We start from the raw sequence: 20,010 nt of genomic DNA on the forward strand, positions 1-20,010 counted from the left end.
AATGTGTGTGGGTGCTTGCGTGCAGGGGTGGGTGGGTACACCTACGTGTGTGTGCAGGTGTGGGAGGGTACCCATATGTAGGTGTGGGGGGAGTGCATGTGTGCACATATATGCATGCCTGTGTTTGGGGACACGTATGCCGGGCTGTGCATATGTCTGCACAGAGGGGGTGGAGATGTTATTTATAGAATCACAGAAGAGATGGAACATTCCTCCACCCAGCCGCAGGGGTTAGCACAGATTGTTCCAGTGACAGATGCATTCTCCAGCGCTTTGTCCACCCCCGAGGAATGGGCTTCCACCACTCCTGTTGTCTCTCATCCGCTCACTCCTAGGAATTATCTCCAGCTGTTTGCAGAGGGCTTGGTTATGTGGCTGCCTTGCCTTTGTTTTCTAGGTACTGCAGGGTTATGCCTGTAAGGACTCTGCTGCCTGTAATGCTGTGGGCAGCATCTCATGAGCGTGAGTACCAACCTCAGGGCAGACTGTTAGGAAGTAGGGCACACCCCCAAACTGGTTGTGAGTTCTATACTTAGATTTCACCAACCAGCTATCAAACGTAAACTGCTCAAATGCTATAACAGCCTAACCATGGAGTCACAGACAGTCCCCTCACTGCTCCAATTTGTCTTGCCAACCAGATGAGCCTGCCTTTGATAGATGGTCCCTTACATGAAGAATCACAGCAATATTCAGGTTACTTCCAGTCCCAAGGGACCAGCTATTTACCCCAGGTCAGTTGCACCTTAGATCTCACACAAAAGGCAACGCTTGTAGCCAATCCCATGAGTCACTCCTGTGCTAGGTTCCAGCCAATCCACAAGCCAGGAACTGTGATTTCCGGGGCAGGTATATAAGCCCCACAGAAGCAACAGCAATTCAGTCTGCTCAGTGAGAGTTCAGGGCTTGGAACTCTCTCCTGCCTGATGGTGGCAAGACTCCCCAGGCCTCAGCTTGCCCTAGCCTTGCTCTTGTTGCTGCCCTGCTCACAGTCTTCCAGCCTCACGCTGACCATCATGGACTCCTAATTCCAGCTCTGACCGCTAGGCCTGGCCATCTCCATCCCAGTTTCTGACACACATCTCTGTACAAGGCAGGCTACTGGCCCAACATTTGTAGGCTTGTGGGCATCTGATCTTTGCACATGAGCATTTGATTAGCTGAAGGATTGATTCAGGAGCACATGGTACTTCACACATGTAACTCTAGTGCACTCGTGGCCAAGATGGAGTCCGCTCTGCCGGCAGTTCCGGCCAAGAAAAGACGCCCACGGGAATGCAGCAGAGAAACTCCCTTCCACCCTGTCCAGGGCACCAGTTCCAAGCCCCCTGGAGTAAACACACACACACACACACACACTGCCTGGAATAGTACAATGAATATAGGAAAGGGAAATATTTACAGAGGAATGAATGGATAAAAATGGGGGGAAAGATAGGGGGAGTGGTAAAACAGCATTACACCCAACAAGAGGACCCGCCCGTGCAGTGCTACCACAATACGGAGCGGTAGTCACTGAGCAGAGCATCTACACTCAGAGTTCAGGAATCCTGGGCAGAGTTCCAGTTTGGCAGAGTCTTGGCTGCTCCTGGTTGTCTTTGGCATCAGTAAACTTTCCCCAGCAAACCCCTCTGGTGCCCTCTTCTGCCACTCCCTGCAAACCCACACAGAGCGACAACTTCTTTGTTTACCTAGCTACAGCCTCCCTCCTTACTGTAACGCAAAGGCACAAGCCCCAGTACTCACGGCCCCAACAGCAATACTGGGTGTGACTCTGGAGCTGTGCTGCTGTACTGCTTCAGTGTAGACTCCATCTATGCCAACAGGAGGCATTCTCCAATGACTGTAATTAATCCACCTCACCAAGAACCCGCCAGCTAGGTTGACAGAAGAATTCTTCCACGGACCTAACACTGTCTGCACCTGGGGTTAGGTAGGCTTAATTACACCCCTCAGGGGGTGTAGCTGGGTCAACCTATCTTTTTTAGTGTAGACCTCAGAAATGCCAAACACCAGAAATAAGATATGGGATGTTCATCGAATTCTTCAGATGCTTGTTCCGCAGACAAGATTTGCATGTGGAAGAGCTTCCCATTTTGCTGGTTGGCTCCAGGGAACCCCACAGGTTGACAAACAAAGAGTAGCATTTTGCTTTCTGCTGTAGAGTGGACCATTGACCAATTGTGTCCTGTGAATAAAGTAAGTGCCAGAGAGAGGGAGTCAAGAACTCTACATCAAATAAACTAGTTAAGGAATGGGAGGTAGTGTTTAAGGAATAGCTTCCCATGAGACCCAGAAACCTTCCAGAGGTCACACTTCCTGATACCTCAGCAAATCCAAACAAACTAGCTTTTACTTCAAATTCAGATCTATATATTGGTCCACTGTTGGGATCAGCTAGACCCCCTCTCTATATGTGATTGACCTGTCTTGTTCCTTCAGCAGAATGTCTCTTGTTCTGCTGCAAGCATTGAAAGATGAGCAATTAATGGTACTATATAATCAAAGAATGTACAGGCTATGTCCTTTTAATTTAGAAACGGTATGAAAGAGGTCTCCTTTTCAAATGACTATTGTATTATAGAAGTGATAAGAATTGCTATGGCACCAGAAGGAGAAAGAATATTGAAAGAGATAAGCACTTAATCAGTGTGTAAGCCTGGAATATTAAAAGAAATGGGTAAGTAGGGGGAAATTCCATCTAATAGTAGGGGTTAATAGAGAAAGATAATCCTTAAAATGAAGAAAACAAAAAACCTTGCAAGAAAAGGTGAGATGTGTGCTATCCAACAGTGCCATCTACCTGATACTGATGGAAGCATCAGAGAAACTGAGCTGAAATCTAAGAGCTCTGACAGCAAGGGTACAATAGAAAAAAAGAGAGTCACCACTCAACCCTGTAAACACCCCGAATATAAAAACTGAAGTCATGGGGTGGGAGCTCCCAGGTGATCCAACCCACAAATAAACTGCAGAACCTAAAAGTGGTACTGGACACTTGGCTTAGTAGGGAGGGACCACCAGTGCTACAATTGGGTTAAGACTAGAGCATCTGATCCTTCACTCCCTGGAAGTATGAGAACCTTTTAAGATACTGCATTCCTGGTGAGCTAATAAACAACTAAGTGTTGTGATGGCTGCTTCAAGACTTCTCTGGCCCCTGCTGGAGTCCTTGTAGAAAGCTGACATAAAAACGCAAACGAAGAGCATTGCCTGGAATAGAAGGGGAGGGGGTCTAGACCTCCCTGCACTGCCTAGGGACATCACTGATTGGGAGGCAGGACTCCTGGGTTCCATTGCTGGTTTTCCTATTGACCTGTTGTACTTTGGGCAAGTTGCTCCCCCTCTCTATCTGTGGAACCAACAAAACGTGGTCCTCCAGCAGTTAGAAGGGCCGGGAGGGGACAGTACCCATTCAGGACCCATCAGGTGAGATAAGAAGGCCTGCCCATGGCTGGCCACCCACCCCCTCTCCTGAGCCGACCTACACCCCTGATCCTCCCCTGAATTTACCCACAGCCCATCATCCCTGCTCTCCTGAACCCACCCACTCACCCACAGCCCCTGCTTCTCCCCGGTCTCTGAACCCACCCAGGGGCAGGGGGCGGGGCTATACGACGAAGGTCTTGGGGGGCGGGGCTGTGCTTATGAAGACGCTGGGGGCGGGGGCGGGGCTATGCGATGTAGGCGCTGGGGGCGGGGTCCGGGTCCCGTGGCTCAGCTCCGCCATGGCTCTCTTGTTCCGCGCGCTGCTCTGTCCGGCCCGGGCCCCAGCTCGCCTGCTGCTGCGAGCCCCGGCTCGGCTCTGCTCGGCGGGTGAGCGGCGGCTGGTGTCCCGGGGCCGGGGGTACAGTGGGGGCCGGTTGTGGGCTGGGGTGTCCCGGGACTGAGGTGTCCTGGGTATAGTGGGGGGCTGGGGTGCAGGGGCTGGGGTGTCCCGGGGTATAGTGGGGGGCTGGGGTGCAGGGGCTGGTGTCCCGGGGTATAGTGGGGGGCTGGGGTGCAGGGGCTGGGGTGTCCCGGGGTATAGTGGGGGGCTGGGGTGTCCCGGGGTATAGTGGGGGGCTGGGGTGCAGGGGCTGGGGTGTCCCGGGGTATAGTGGGGGGCTGGGGTGTCCCGGGGTATAGTGGGGGGCTGGGGTGTCCCGGGGTATAGTGGGGGGCTGGGGTGCAGGGGCTGGTGTCCCAGAGTATGGTGGGGGGCTGGGGCGCAGGGGCTGCGGGACAGGGGTGATTCAGTTCCCTGCAGGGTGCTCGGCACACCCGCTGTGGAGCCTGCTGCCCCTGCCCGGCTGGCTCCTCGGGCGGTCGCTCCCCTCTCTGGCTAGTATTGCTGGGCCTTGATGTGCTTTGTCTGTGTGTGCTCCCCCACCTCCTCGGGAGAGGGTTCTGCCCCATAGAGCTGGCTCCCTGCACTGCCCCGTCCCTCTCTGTCCGCCTGATCCTGCGGCCTGGGGATTCTGTAGGGCAGTGGGGAGGGTGCTGTCTGGAAGTTCATGCAGGGGCCTAAGGCCCAGCCAGCATGACCAGCTCTGGAGGAGGAGGAGTTGTTGCCCAAAAGCAGAGGGCAAAGTTCTCCTGAGTTGAGCTCTGCCTATCCAAACAAATACGGTTCCCCCAGCAGCTCCTGTCTCACTCTCTTGCTGCTTGCTGCCCACCCCTGGAGTTGCCGCCCAGGAGCTCAGGGCTGCATTGCACTGTGGGCGGCAGTAATGCCAGAGCTGTGCCCGGTGCCCTGTCTCCCGTTCAAGCTGGCTGGGGAGCCGTCAGTCCTGGTGACTTCCAAGGCACTCTTTGCACCCACCCTGCTTTGTGGGCATGGGGCACTCATGACAGCACCTCGCAGCAGTCAGTGCCTCAGCCTGGTTCTAGGGGCTTGCCTGAGGACTGGCTAGGGGCCACCTGGTCATACCCTCTTCCCTCGCCCTGTGCAGACAGTTCCTGCGGCTGACGTGGATGTGTCAAGAGCCATGCCAGCAGGGCTCAGGGTGACGGGAGCCCGTCTGCGAGACCTCCACATTCAGTTCTTTCTCAGTTAATTCGGGGCTTGTGAAAGGGACTGGATGTGCTGCCCTGGAGAAGGAAAACCTGTATCCAAGGTCAGGTTTAGAGTGGGCAGCAGCGCAAGCCTTCCCCATGCTGCCCCACAGTGTGCCTCAGGCCTGCTGAGAGGCAAGGTCAGTCTCCAGGCGTGCTGGTAAGGGGACATTGGGATGCTGCTGGTGCTAGGAGCTGGGTTGCCACTCGTGTGGGAAACTGAATGGCCGTTGGGAGCTACCCCCAGCTGGCTTCCTACTAGCCATTATTTTGTACCAGGTTCTTTTCTGACACCAGCCTTGTAAAATTTACCAGTGGGTCTAGGCCCAAATCTCTTCACCCATCATTGCTATGGTGAGGATGATGGAAAAATAAGGGTCTGTTTTAATTGCAGACCAAAAGACTGACCTCTCACAGGCTGGGTTCTGCCAGGCTGCTCTGACATAGTCGTGGGAATGTTAATTTCAGTTTTGCAGCACTAACTCTAGCTCAGTGTGGTCAGAGCCTTTTACAGATTCCTCCTGCTTGGTACTGTTGTTTCTCTGGGCATTAGTTGAATGCTCCGGAGAACAATTCGTGTTGCTTTTTTTAACACCTCTGAATGACACAAGTTTTATCTTTCACTTGCCAGTGTAGACAAAGCCTTAATGTCATATGTGAAATTATTCACTCTTCAGGAGGAGAAGTGAGGCTTCAGGAGAGATTTACACACAGCACAGGGAGTGGCTTGGCAGATTGGAATAAGGGCAGGGGGTGAGAAATGGAACTAAAATAGTTGTGGGAGGAACACACTGTGCATCCAAGTTGGCATTACTGACCAGGGGAGAGGGCTGATGCAATAGGAGCTGATACACAGGGCCTTGCATAAAAATATTGCTCGCATGGTCTCAATGAACTTTTTTTTTAATGTTAAGAAAAGAAATTAGAGCCAAATTCACTTGATTGCAGGTCTGCTGAGGAGTGTTAGTGAGTGGGTTAGAGTGAAAAGACTTGCTATATTTAGCTTGTGTATATATATCTGGCAATTCTAGGTATTGTAGCTGCTGGATAATCTATTCACACAGCCTCTAGTATGCCTGGGTTGCTTTTCTTCACGTGTGTGTGTGGAAAGTCCTGTGGATTGGTTGCCCCAAGGAGGAGGGAGAAAAATTATTGTTCTTAACCTCGGAGGATAGGACAAGAAGCAATGGGCTTTAAATTGCAGCAAGGGAGGTTTAGGCTGGACATTAGGAAAAACTTCCTAACTGTCAGGGTGGTTAAGCACTGGAATAAATTGCCTAGAGAGGTTGTGGAATCTCCATCATTGGGGATTTTTAAGAACAGGTTAGACAAACACCTGTCAGGGCTGGTCTAGATCAGTGGTTCTCAAAGCAGATCCGCTGCTTGTTCAGGGAAAGCCCCTGGCGGGCCAGACCAGTTTGTTGACCTGCCGTGTCCGCAGGTTTGGCCGATCGTGGCTCCCACAGGTCGCGGTTCGCTGCTCCAGGCCAATGGGGGCTGCGATCGGCCGAACCTGCGGATGCGGCAGGTCAACAAACCGGTCCGGCACGCCAGGGGCTTTCCCTGAACAAGCGGCGGACCGTCTTTGAAAACCACTGGTCTAGACAATACTTAGCGCTGTGGCTCCTTCCAGTCCTATGATTCTATGAATGAGTGTCTGAAGTGTGGGTGCATGTTTGATTGCCTCCCATACCTTTCATACAGGAAATGATTAATGTGTTTTGGTTTTTTTTGTATGTAACATTCTTTCAAATCCGACCAATGAAGCAGGATTCAGGCATTGTGCTTTCTCAGTGGAAGGTTCGTGCTAAGCACTATATTGGAGTTGATGCTCCTGGTGTATTTGAGGGGAGCTGTAGCCTGAGCTGGGTTGGAAGCTGGATCTGGTTATCCTAGAATATGAGGGTTGGAAGAGACCTCAGGGGGTCATCTAGTCCAACCCTCTGCTCAAAGCAGGACCAATCCCCAACTAAATCATTCTTTATTAAATTATGCTTTCCTTTAAACTTGGGGGTGGAATCCTTGTGATTTCTCCATGTATTCTTCTTCCCTTTTTTGGTTACTCAAGGTAGATGCTAGCCATCATAATGCTTTTGGGCAATAAAACTTATTTAGCCTAACTAAACCTTCCTTGGGACCTGGTGTGTAAACAGGATGTTTGTTCCTTTAAGCATCTGCCTGCTAATGTCCTCACTTAAGGTTCTGTTGGCTGCTGTGGAGGTGAGTGTGACCTCACCAGTGGAGGGTTATGTCATCAGGTGTGGAGTAAGTGACCAGAACAATTGCGGCTCCTGATCAGAAAAGCACATGGGTAATTATTTCCCCTCCATTCTGCCATTTGTAATGTGGGATGATGATCCTGATCTTCCTTTGACAAATGCTTTGAGAGCAGTGTATGAATTACACTTTGCACCAGTTAGGTGCAATACAGAAATACACACAGGAGAGACGTGTATGTAGAATGCTTTGATTCTGCTTACACAAGAGGAGATCTGCTGCTCTTGTATGAGACTTTCATACTGGTGGTGCATATATAGATCAGTTTACTCGATCAGTCCACTTCCATGCAGTTAATTCAGTGGTTTACGGAATTTGACTTCAGAGGGCACCAACTTCAAGGTCAACTTGAAAATCAACCTTGCTGTTGTGCCATCTGTTGTTAAAGCTGTACGTAAGGCCCCTGTCCTCCCATATGATGCCAGACTCCTGAACAGAGCCCCTTGTCGGCACAACATTCCCGTAACTGAAGGATTGATCGAGGAAAAACTATTTTCCTCTTTTCAGTTGTGCATCATGCATGTGACAGCATCTTGCAAAGTCAGGGGTCTCCTGGCTAGTCGGAGAGGGGGAGACAGCTAATTGGAAAAAGATCCTTATAAAACTCAGCAGAGGAGTGGGAAACCTCTTGGACGCTTTAAAAATGGAATTTAAGAATAAAATCCGGATTTATGGTGCTCCTGCACAGAGCATCAGAAAATGGCTTTTCTTACAATTCCAATGTACAGTGCCCCTTTAATCAATGCCTGCAGCCAGGCTGATTGGTGGGTCTGTCATTGGTGGTGCTGCCAAAGGGGTCACCGTGGCTAATATGATGTGAAGCAGGGTTTGGATAGAAAAATAGGTCCTGTAAGGCCAGCTATAGTGAGGACAGAGCTTGAACCCCATCATTGTCCAGGTTCACACAAGCCTGGGGAGGCAACTTTTGTGAGTTAAAAGCCTATGATATGGGCCTTGATTTCCATGCCTGGCTTCCTGTCATCCGTATTTAGGCTCCTATGTAAAAGCAGCCTGACTTGCAACATTATTGAGCACCTGCAGCTCGCACTGACTCCAGCAGTTCTGAGATCCAGGCCACTTCATTATGAGCCTACATATGGATTTTCAGGTACCCCAATTTGAAAATTTGATGGTTTCCCCCAATAATCCAAGGAGGCCAAAGAATGGGGCATCATTTCCCAGGCAGATCTGTCTCTTGCTAGATGCTGCAGCAAAGCCCCTAAACCAGTGCTTGGGACAGGGTTGCTATGGCAAAAAGTGCCACAAAATCCCCATTCTGAGGACATGGCAGGCTCAGGTTAAGAGGAGCAGATAGTCTGGGAGGAGCCCATCGTACCTGCATACACACACAGGAATAAATATAACTAGAACAATTGAAGGGATTTCAATTAGAATTATAGAATATCAGGGTTGGAAGGGACCTCAGGAGGGCATCTAGTCCAACCCCCTGCTCAAAGCAGGACCGATCCCCAATTAAATCATCCCAGCCAGGGCTTTGTCAAGCCTGACCTTAAAAACTTCTAAGGAAGGAGATTCCACCACCTCCCTAGGTAACGCATTCCAGTGTTTCACCACCCTCCTAGTGAAAAAGTTTTTCCTAATATCCAACCTAAATCTCCTCCACTGCAACTTGAGACTATTACTCCTCATTCTGTCATCTGGTACCACTGAGAACAGTCTAGATCCATCCTCTTTGGACCCCCTTTCAGGTAGTTGAAAGCAGCTATCAAATCCCCCCTCATTCTTCTTTTCTGCAGACTAAGCAATCCCAGTTCCCTCAGCCTCTACTCATAAGTCATGTGTTCCAGGCCCCTAATCATTTTTGTTGCCCTCCGCTGGACTCTTTCCAATTTTTCCACATCCTTCTTGTAGTGTGGGGCCCAAAACTGGACACAGTACTCCAGATGAGGCCTCACCAGTGTCGAATAGAGGGGAACGATCACGTCCCTCGATCTGCTGGCAATGCCCCTACGTATACATCCCAAAATGCCATTGGCCTTCTTGGCAACAAGGGCACACTGTTGACTCATATTCAGCTTCTTGTCCACTGTCACCCCTAGGTTCTTTTCCGCAGAACTGCTGCCTAGCCATTCGTTCCCTAGTCTGTAGCGGTGCATTGGATTCTTCTGTCCTAAGTGCAGAACTCTGCACTTGTCCTTGTTGAACCTCATCAGATTTCTTTTGGCCCATTCTTTTGGAATGCATTTTATTGGAGGCTCCTGGTTGTGGAGGCTGCACCTTTTAACCCAGAAGTGCCTTGGATTATTGCTGCTTTTCTGCAGGCTGTCCTTGTTGGTGTACTGCTGCCATCTTCTGTAGTGTACTGCTACCATTGAGGTAGGTCCTGGGGGGCTTAGTAATGCCCACTACCAATGGAAGGGGATTAGGTTTACACCATCAGCTTCTGCAGAATTTACACTTTCATTTGTCACTTTTTGCTGGGCTAGGATCCGGGACTCCTGGGTTCGGTGCAAAGTTCTGCCATTGACTTTTGGTGTGATCTTAGGGTAGTCCTTACCCCGCAAGGCCCATCTATAAAATGGGATAATGGTACAACCTGCCTTTGTAAAGTGCTTCTATCCTCTGCTGACAATTGGTAAGCAAGAGCTAGGTGTGAATTATTTTAAAGTAGGTTGCTGGCCTTAATGATTATGAACAAAACCTTCCAAATGGGATACCAGATGCAGCCCTATTTGCCTGAGATTGCAAACTCCCCAGTGCCTCTGCTGCTGCCCAGAACTTTCCAGAGCAGCAGTATAGTGAAATTATCAAGGTTGGTTTGAACCAGCCCCAGCTGTGAAATAGACAAGACTCTGTCAGTGTCACTACTCCCTGGGAAAGCTCTAAAGGGAGACCAGCCTAGATAATCCATGGGGAGGGGGCCAACGTTGAAGGCTGAGAGAAGGGACAGAATAATAGAGGTCATCTCTCCCAACCCTCCCTACAACACATCGCTAAGAGGCTCTAGGAGAGGGTACAGTAAGGGAGAGAGTCCTGCAGCAGTCAGGTGGAGACGCACAGAATGCTTCTCCAGTCCAGCAGGTAGGGAGGGCTTTAAAGAGCTGTCAGCCAGAGGCTGAAATGAAATGTGGAGCCACCCAAGGTACAGGGTAGGAGTTCCAGCAGCCTGGGTGTGGGATAGCTGAGCTGCTCATTGGGCATTGCCCTGAAGGGCAGGCCCCTACAGTCTGCCCAGCTCTCACAGCCTCTGGCCAGGCTGTGCAGTCCCCAGCTAGCAGGGGCAAGCCCTGTGCATTGTAGGAAACGCCAGGGAAAGCAGCAGGCGGGTGCTGACTGTGTGCTCATAACCACAGGAAGCCAGCCCTGTCCTGAGTCGTTCTCAGTGCAGGACACTAGCCAGCAGAGCAGACTTGTGAAGCCCAGAGTCAGCAAGCCACAGAACTGCTCCACGCTGGTGCAGAGGCCTGGTAACTGGGGGCCCTGGCAGAAGTGCGACGGCTTTGGCAGAGGAGGGGCGGGTGCTTGCCCTTGCAGGATAGGAGGGGGATCCCAGTTCACCAGAAAGCAGGTCCATCCCGTGCAGTGCCGCCCACTGCTGTAACAATGTGCCGGTGTCCCTTCCTGGCAGGCACTCAGTTCCAGTACCTTGTGGTGGAGAAGAAGGGGGCGAAGCAGAATGTAGGAGTGATCCAGCTGAACCGCCCCAAGGCCTTGAATGCCCTCTGCGATGGCCTGATGAACGAGATGAACCAGGCCCTGGACTCCTTCGAGAAGGACCCACATGTGGGAGCCATTGTCATCACCGGCAGCGAGAAAGCCTTCGCAGGTATGCAGAGAGGGCACCCTGGGGCTCTCTGGGGCGGCTCACTCAGCACGTCCCATAGCAAGGTGAGTGGGCTGGAAGATGCTTTGCCTTAGCCACCCACTTGCCATTGGCAGGTGGTGGGCTTGCAGGGGCTGCAAAGGCCTCGGGGTGACTGCTTCGCTTTTAAATGTTTTGTCTCCTGGTGAAGAGGATGTGTGAGAACTACAGGAAAACTCTGAGCCCAACTGGGAGCTGCCTTCTGGATGCCCTCCCTTGTGGATGGCGATGCTAGGGAGCTCTGCTGTTCCTTACAGGAGCACTTTCAGAGGAAAACAGGGCTTGAGTTTAGGAAGGGGAATCGCTGACTCCTGTTGTGGGTCTGGTTTTGGATGGAAGAGCCTCATCCCCACTTCTCTTGGAAAGGGGAGAACCCAGCTGTGTGAGAGATTCAAGGCATTAAGCCGCTGAAAATTCTGGGGATCCCGAGTGGTTGGCTGCTCCCCCAGAATGTTCAGAGACTTGTGAGCATTAGAGATGGGAAAGGCCCCCCTCGTACCCAGGGGTTAGTGAAGGATGCTTCCCAGGGCTGGCCTGCAATCCAGAGCTAGGTGGGCTTAACTATATGGCTCAGGGCTGTGAAAATTGTCATCCCCTGTGTGATGTAATGAAGCTGACCTTCATCCCAGTGTAGACGCTGCCAGGTCGATGGGAGAATTCTTTCTTTGACCCAGCTGCTGCCTCGCAGAGGTGGATTTACTACAGTGATGGAAGAACCCCTTCTGCTACTGCAGGAAGCGTCTACGCTTCATCACTGCAGAGGCGCAGTCGCAGCGTTTCTAGGGTAGACGTACCCTCCGTGTTTGTCCAGTTGGATTTTAAATGTCCAAACACTAGAGGTTCCAGCCCTTCCCCTGGGTGAAAAAACAAATCGCACCTGGATCATGGCGAGGGTCTGGCTTTGCCACTGAGAACCCAGTGTGAAGCCCCCAAGGATGGGGGATTATTTTTAAGGCCAGATGCTTTATAACCATGTCTTTCTGGCATGCAATGTGACAGGTGCTTTTGTTAAAGAGACACTCAGCTTAAGCATCACGCCTCTCTCTGAGCATATGTTACCTACTGCTCTTCCTACAAGTAAGCCCTAAGATCCCTGTGTGGAAAGAGAGTAGAGAAAATAGTATTTCTCTCTCTTTCAGTGGGGGCGCTCTGAGTGTAGAGTCAGTTTCCCGGGTTCCCCAGCGCAGTCTGAGCGCCTTTCCCGCATCTATCAGTTTTTCACACAGTAACAGGTGGCAAGAAAACTTTTACAAAATAGGACGATTTCTGGGATTTTTTTTTTTTTTTGGGCAAATCACAAATCTTATCAGGGCAACTTGGAGACAGGGGTTGGACCTGAAATTTTTTCAATAGGCCCCTGTAAGTTTTAGACAAACCAATCTAGTGCTGATCGCTTACTGATCAAAGGATGTTAGCGAGAAGGTGGGGGAGGCAATATCTTATATTGGACTAGCCTCTGTTGGTGGGACAGAGAAGCTGTCAAGCTTACACAGAGCTCTTCTTCCATTCTGCTGCATAACATCTAATATCCTGGGACCAACAGGGCTACAACACCACGTGGCCCAAGGATGGTCATTTCCCAGTTCAACCTGTCTACACAATATTCTCTCTCTCAGCTGGAGCAGATATAAAGGAGATGCAGAACAGAACCTTCCAGGAATGTTACGGGGGCAATTTCCTTGCACACTGGAACAGAGTCTCTCTGGTCCGGAAGCCGGTCATAGCAGCTGTGAATGGATATGCGGTGAGTTTGGGTTTTCCGTTCCTTAATCTACCCCACAGTCTAAAATGTTTCTTGGTAAATATTGTACCGTGGTTAACTTCTGTGTCATTGTCTCAGCCAGCTCCGGGCAGACCCAGATGCCAGTCTTAACTGGGAATTGTGGTAGTCTTAATATACTTTTTATGGAGAGGGCTGATGGGAAATTTTTCTGAGTCAAAGCAGCAGGATAAGGGAAGTGCATCCAAACACCACCTCCTTCCCTGCAGCTCTGGCTGTGGAGTTTTTTGCTCCTGCTTTGCCCAGGAAGCAGCTCTGCCTTCCTCCCTTGAGGAATGTCCCATCCCTCACCCCCTAGTCTCTTCTGGAAGAGAGGAGTGGAATGCTTTGTACTAAGCTGTTTCTCTTCGGGCTCCTCGAGTGAGTTCTATAGCCCTGTGCTGGTTAGGGCATCAGAGGGGAACTTGGACGAAGGGGATTCAAGTCCTGGCTCAGCCATACGCTCCTTGGGTGACTGTGGGCAAGTGACTTTAGTTCCCCCTCTCCTGCGTTGGATGAATACAGCGCAGACTGTGAGGCCTCTGATCCCATGGGACCTAGCTCGACTGCAAGAAACCCTTGTGTGCCGGGTGGCGCTATGCCAGTTCTAACCCGTGCCCCTCTCTCCCCTGAAGCTGGGCGGTGGTTGTGAGCTGGCCATGATGTGCGATATCATCTTTGCTGGTGAGAAGGCGCAGTTTGGGCAACCCGAAATCTTGCTGGGAACCATTCCAGGTAACCCATGTTGAGCACACTCCTGCCTGCGAGCGTCTAGGGTGGCCAAGCTCCTTCCCAGCTCTGGCACTGGCTGGTGGCATTAGGGAAATGAATGCTTTTAAAAGGACGTATTGAAAGGTACTGTGAGAGTCCCAGTGACACGTGGTACACGAAGCATTGAAACCGACCCTTTCTGGTTACTCAGATAAAGACATGAGTGCAATCAGTTCAGACCAAGGCATCTCTTATGGGCTTGGTTAGTTCGGAATCCCGAACTACCAGGCTTTCAAATGTTGACAGCCCTCTTGTGGTGTGCAGAGACAAATATCACTGTCTGACAACTTCCTGCTTCACAGTGAAAGCCCGCTCAGATCTCTGGCATGTGTCTTCCTCCCGCTTTTTTTTTTTTTAAATGACCACACCAATCTCTGGTCCCATTCCTCCTTCACTGTTCCTGCTGCCTTTCAATGCTCTGGGCTTGGCTGGTATCATTTTTTTCATGTATGTATCTAACATCAGGAATCTGTAGGTCTTCCACCTGCTAGATGTGTTGTCAGGATACTTTCTTGTCCATTAGACACACACCCCATTTCCTCCAAGGTCAGGTGATGCTGTTGTTGGGTCATCTGGAGCCTTGCGTTCAGTAATTAGCCTGATTTACCCTCTGATTTTTGATTGGTAGCTATTGATAGACCTGCGTCCGAGCACAGGGCAGCTGTCAATCATGTGGTCACTTTAAAGACCCATAAAAGGAATGGGATCCCTGAGCTCGCCCCGATCTCAGATCCCAGATGCTCAAGAAATGTACTTGTAGCGGGGTCCAGAACACTCCCTTTGCCTAGATCTGTGTCGAGAATAGTTCAAGTGGTTACATACAGAGTGAATGGCAGTCAAGGGTGCCCCATAATTCCACAGGGTGGGGGTATGGGATATGGTGACATCCTTAAGCTCCAGGACAAAGCTAGAGCCCTGTGATAAAACAGCCAACAGGTAGAAATGCGCCTGTCTCTTACTGCGTGTTACATAAGGATCCAACAGCTTGTCTCCCTGCTCACCCTTCCTCTTCTCCTTGCCGTGCTGCCGCCCCCGTGTGCACAGACCTGACCCGTTGCAGGTGTGTGATCGGGGTGCGTTTATTTAGGAAATTCCTCTTGACTGACCCTTGCAAGCTCATTGCAGCCTTTCTAATTAACCACAGGAGCTGGCGGGACTCAGAGACTCACGAGAGCAGTGGGCAAGTCCCTGGCGATGGAAATGGTCCTCACCGGAGACAGGATCTCTGCTCAGGAAGCCAAAGAAGCAGGTATGGGCACAAGTGTATACGGCTTCCCACCAGGCCCCTCCTGCGGCACTAGGTGGGAAGGGAGGGGAGAGTGCTGAGGACAGGGCTGGTATCTGTACCCATGCTGTGGGTGAGAGGGCAATCCGTGAGAGCTGCTCACGCATCATTTCTGGTCCTTGATGAGCTGACTGAAGCTGGCAAGTCACTTCATGCCCTTCTCCAGAACTCATGGCTCCTGGGGAGGGCTCCCCATCTGTGGATCAATGGACGACTGAGATCCTCCTGGCTCCGTGCCTTGGGCATGTGTCAGGTAACTAAATGAGTCAGGGCAGAGAGTGCATTCTCTGCTGCCAGGCACAACGGGGCCTCAGAGCCCTGCCGGAGTACAAATCCATCACTGTCCCTTAAAGCCGGCTGTTCCCTGCTGCATGCGTGGCCCAGCCATCCCTGTAGCACGGAGCAGGAGGTGGCTTCCCCAGGCTGCAGACCAGCCAGCATGCGAAGTTGTTCCCTAGGAACATACCTGGTTGGAGGCTGCTAGGGGCACGTGGCTCTTCTGTCTTACGACTCGCTCTTCCACACTGATCCCGTCTCTGTCAGGCGTTTGCCCAGCCGCTCTCCCTGGCGCTCCTAGTGCAGAGGGTCTGCTGCCTCGCATTATTTCTCTTTTCAGTGTCCTGGGATAGATCATTCAGAGAGAAGGGGACGTTCCTGAGTAGGATTTCCTCCCCCAGGCATTCTCCCTTCACTATTACTCCCCAAATCCCGGCTGATCGTGATAAATCAGCTCAGGGGCTCTTCAGACCAACCCAGCAGGCGAGGGGTCCAGCCAGGAAGGCAGCTCTTTGCACACCATGGCCTTATGGAGGGTGTCCAGATCCCCAGCAGGAAGGGCTGCACTCAGCAGCTGATGCTGGGTGGAGGGGACCAAATTGCTGTCAACTGGAACAGCAGTTAGGTGTGCAATTGGCTGTGTAGACAGCAGCCCTCTGCCTCGTAGCTAGAATAGAAAGGGTAACAACCCTCCCCCATTCCATCTCCCGGGCAGAGTTTGGCCTTTGTCCCTGTAGCTGGGCACACGCTTATTGTCCGCTCTGGATCCTACAGTTTCATGTGGACTCGCTGCCAGGAGGTAAAACGGGGATTGGGAGCGAGGTGCCTCCCGCTGCTCAGTCTGAAGCACAAAGGGAGCTCGGCATGGGGTGGCTTTTGGCTGGTGGTATCCCATGGCCTCCGCAGGCTTCACTCGGGCATTTCTCTCCTGCAGGGGAAGCTCCAAAGTGGGGTGACAGTGGGAGCTTTCTGTGGGCTCTGCAGTGGCATCCCGTGGCTCCGTGCTGGTGTCTCCCTCAGCTGTGCTCGGTTTAGAAGGAAGAGGGGTTTGCTAATGGGAAACACAGCCTGGGCTCTGGCCCCATCAGCAATAAAGAGCTGACTTGGGGCCAAGACTCCAGCTGCCTTTCACACAGCCCTGCAAAGCCCACACACCTGAGGGCGAGACGGCTGCGTGGCCAGGCCGAAGCTGCTGGGTTCGAATGCTGCTCCGTGCTCTGCTTCCAGTCCCTCCGCACTCTGGTGCTGGGCACTACGAACTATCCAGCTCAAGTGGTGGCAGCCGCAGCTCTGAGTACACATGGGAGTGGGTGTAGGGGATGGAAGGGGATGCTCGTGCACAGTCGCGCCTCGGGCCATGCCCACGATGTACTCCAGTTAGGCTTTGTGCCATGTGCAGAGCTTGCTAACTGACCCGAGGTTCACGCGCTGGGTCTGCTGACGGCAGCTGCTCTGCGTTACCGGTGTCAGACATTGGACCCCGGGCAAGACTGTCCGACGAGCACCGCTGCTCAGAAGCTGGGAGTTGTGAACATGTTCTCGGATGGTGGTGTGTGGGGAGGACACGGGAATGCTGAGCGCCAAGTGCTGACAGTCCAGTAACGTGCCCCCTCCTCCCTAGGCCTGGTCAGCAAAATCTACCCCGTGGAGAAGCTGCTGGAAGAAGCCATCAATTGTGGGGAGAAGATTGCAGGGAATTCTAAGCTCGTAACAGCAATGGCCAAGGAAGCTGTCAATGCAGGTGCAGGCAGTGCTGAGAGATGGCTGAACATGGGGGTGGGTTCACTGGGCTGAAGTGACCCCACCAGGACCCAATGGGAGGCTGAGGTGCTCTGGGTCCATGGCCGTAGAGGCCAGCCTTGCTGAGGAATGGTGTCCCGGAATAGGCACTTGCATGAAAAAAGTAATATCACGGTTTCAATGGCAACTACACCTTTTAGCCCCCCGCCATGGCCCACTCCAGGAACGCCCCTCGGGTCGGAGGTCTCTAGCCGTCACCTGTCCCCCGCCCCTCCTATTCCTTGCCTGTGGCACACGGCAGTCTAGCCTCCTGCGGGCTGTAATGCTTCGGTCTCGTTTTGGTTGCTGGGTTTGCATGTGGGGAATGTGTGGGGTTGGTGGCTTGTGATAGACAGGAGGCCAGACGAGATGATCTGGGGGACCCTTCTGGCCTTCAGCTCTGTGACCCCTGTTCTGCAGGCTCACGTCTGGCCAATCTCAGTATAATGATCTCTGAAGATAAGCCTGGGTTCGTCGGCTCTGCTGGTTGGGCCTAAAACCTTGCAACTGTGGCCCGAGTGTGGCTGCTGCAGTGATTTGCGTGCAGTCAGACTGGTGCGCTAGCCCAGACAGGGTGACAGCCTGGGGTTAACGGGGACTATGGGCAGGCCAGCGTTTACCCTTTCACTGCCGATGCTTTTCGCGCAAACATCTAGCGGGCATGCTCATCCCGCCGTCCCAGCTGGTCCACCCACCTGCCAAAGCCCCAGCCAGACAGTGAGTCCTGGGTTCATACAAACAGGTGGGGATGGCAGGGAATCGAATGTGCTGTGGCTCCGCGTGAGCGAGGGGTTCTTTGAAACCTCACTGGTTTCATGTCAGCCGGCTTTGGGTGCAGTCTGGGGAGAGCTCCCTGCCCGGCCACCCAGGACCTGGTAAAGGAACGTGGAAGGAGGGGATGAGAGGTCTGGAATGTGCATGATTCTGGCCTTCCCCCGGTGAGGCTGCGGTGGGGCAGTACAAACCCTCTCGCTCTCCTTGGAGGGCTCTCCTCTCAGGGAGCAGGCTAGATGAGATTGTTAAACACCCAGCCACGCCCTCCGTGTTCACCTGCGTCTGCCACTGGCTCCTCTTTTTCAGCCTTTGAGATGACGCTGACTGAGGGGAATAAAATGGAGAAGAGGCTCTTCCATGCCACCTTTGCTACGGTGAGTACAGGCGCTGCCCCGTGGACCGCTTGTCTGTAGAGCGACTGTTGTACAAACCGTGCCCCTGAGCCCCTCTCTCTCTCTCTCAGGATGACCGGAAGGAAGGGATGGCAGCCTTCGTGGAGAAGAGAAAGGCAAACTTCACAGACCACTGAATGCCAGCGTGCCTCGTCCTCTCGAAGCTGCTGAGCTGGAGCCTCTGCCTTGATCCCCTTGCAGGGTGGGACTAACAAATAACCGTCGCAGCAGGTTGCGCCCGGCAGTAACCAGTGCGGGTGGCAAATCCTGTGCCATTGCCCTGGGAGGAAAGGCCCTTTGATTCACAAACGCTACATTACACGGGGTGTTGGGGAAGGAGCTGCCGTAGGCTAGCCTAACAGTTTGGGCCCTTCCATTTAATCAGGTGACGGAGAATAGGGAACACGTCTGATCTGAATCTCAAATGACCCAATGCTTTTGTTCACGATAAGAAAATCGGAAATGGAGATTGTCGTGTGATCTTTACTCGAGGGCTCCCCTGGCTGTGTTGGCGGCACTGCCCTCGCCCGGGGAGGGTTGCTTCAGATTTCATGTGCCAAACGCTTTGGTGCTCCAGCTCTGAGAGCTGGAGACAAAGGAGGGCTCTGGGGTTTGGGTTGGTCACTAAGCAAAACGCCACTGCCCCAGCCATGCTGCTCTCCTCTCCCCATGGCAGGGACTCAGTGCTCCAGCCTTGGAGGTGGCCGTGGTAAAATGAGCGTAACAAACAATAGGAAACCTCCAACTCAGGGGACATTCTCTGTCCTCAGACTCCTTCCTGCTCTGAGTCGGCCCAGCTGAGCAGGAAACTGGCTCCCACCTCTCCCCTGGCTGGGCATGCGGGTCTCTGACAGGGGGCTCTGGAGCCAGCTCAGTCCCTCTGCCTGCCAGCTTCTTGGTGCAGTGCTCTCCTACGGGCTGGGGGGCAGTGGCCTTTGGAAGCCCCTGTGCTGAAGTGGGTCTGATTCCTAGTGCTGAGTGACCACGAGCTGGTGCCTGGCTTCGAGCTGTCGGCCCCTGGCTCACAGACGGGATGGAAGGACCGGTGGCCCGGCTCGCAGAGACGCGCTGAGGTGTTCTTACTCTTACAATGTAGGAGTGGCCAGGTTGGATCAGAGCAGGAGGCTGTCTCATCCCATGGCCTGTCACTGATGGGAGAAGGTGTCAAGCAAAGAGACCCACTCGTGGGAATAACCCTAGGGGTGTCGCTTCCTGACCCATCGTGACTGGTTGGCTTGTGTCCTGGAGCACAGGGCTGACCACCAGGATGGCTGCACTGGACGTGCTAAGGATATGTCTACACAGCAGCTGGGGTGCGTGAGCCACTCAAGTACACTCTAACCCCACCCCACTGCCTGTGCCATCACGGCCCCACTGCTGTTTGTCATGCGCTAGCTGGAGGATTGCTAGCACGTCTGCCTGCCTGCGCTGGCATCGATGCCTCCCCTCTGTGCAGGCATACCCTTAGTGGCCGTGCAGGAGGCTCCACCCCTGCGCAGATCATGAGCTCAGCCAACAGAGGGTAAATGGAGAGGGGAAGCCACTTGGCCATTGAATATCTCCTTTACCTGCCAGTGGCTAAACTCGTTATTGAGCTAGTTGTGAGCTAAGGGGTGACAAGGAGGGGCAGAGTTAAGGATATTTGAATGAGCTTAATGTAGAATTCCTTGGCTCTTTGAAAAGCTACAGTGCAATGTTATCACCTAACCCTTTCAGTTACACTCTCTGCCTGAACAATTTAACCAAGTTTTTTTTCCAGTGGGAGTTTCCTTAGTTTTTGTTATACAGTGGAGGACAAATCCTGGTGCCGTTGCGGCAGGGAATTATTGATCCTGTC

General features: G+C 52.5%; 1 protein-coding gene across 2 annotated transcripts; it reads left to right on the forward strand.

The window, feature by feature from the left end:
* Positions 1–3,677: 3,677 nt before the first annotated feature.
* On the forward strand, positions 3,678–18,640 carry ECHS1 (enoyl-CoA hydratase, short chain 1). Of its 2 annotated transcripts, none has more exons than XM_084633247.1 (8): positions 3,678–3,816; positions 10,904–11,163; positions 12,681–12,881; positions 13,532–13,631; positions 14,812–14,916; positions 16,850–16,969; positions 18,088–18,155; positions 18,245–18,640. In XM_084633247.1, the coding sequence occupies exons 1-8, from the start codon at positions 3,729–3,731 to the stop codon at positions 18,308–18,310; spliced, it is 1,008 nt and encodes a 335-aa protein (XP_084489373.1). In that variant the 5' UTR covers positions 3,678–3,728; the 3' UTR covers positions 18,311–18,640. The 2 variants fall into 2 exon arrangements, with proteins under 2 accessions (XP_084489373.1, XP_084489374.1); XM_084633248.1 differs by having other exon boundaries at positions 10,904–11,101; positions 12,754–12,881.
* The last annotated feature ends 1,370 nt before the right edge of the window (positions 18,641–20,010 follow it).

This window comes from Lepidochelys olivacea (genome assembly GCF_965140295.1).
Source record: "Lepidochelys olivacea isolate rLepOli2 genome assembly, chromosome: 7".
Taxonomy (NCBI): Eukaryota; Metazoa; Chordata; order Testudines; family Cheloniidae; genus Lepidochelys; species Lepidochelys olivacea.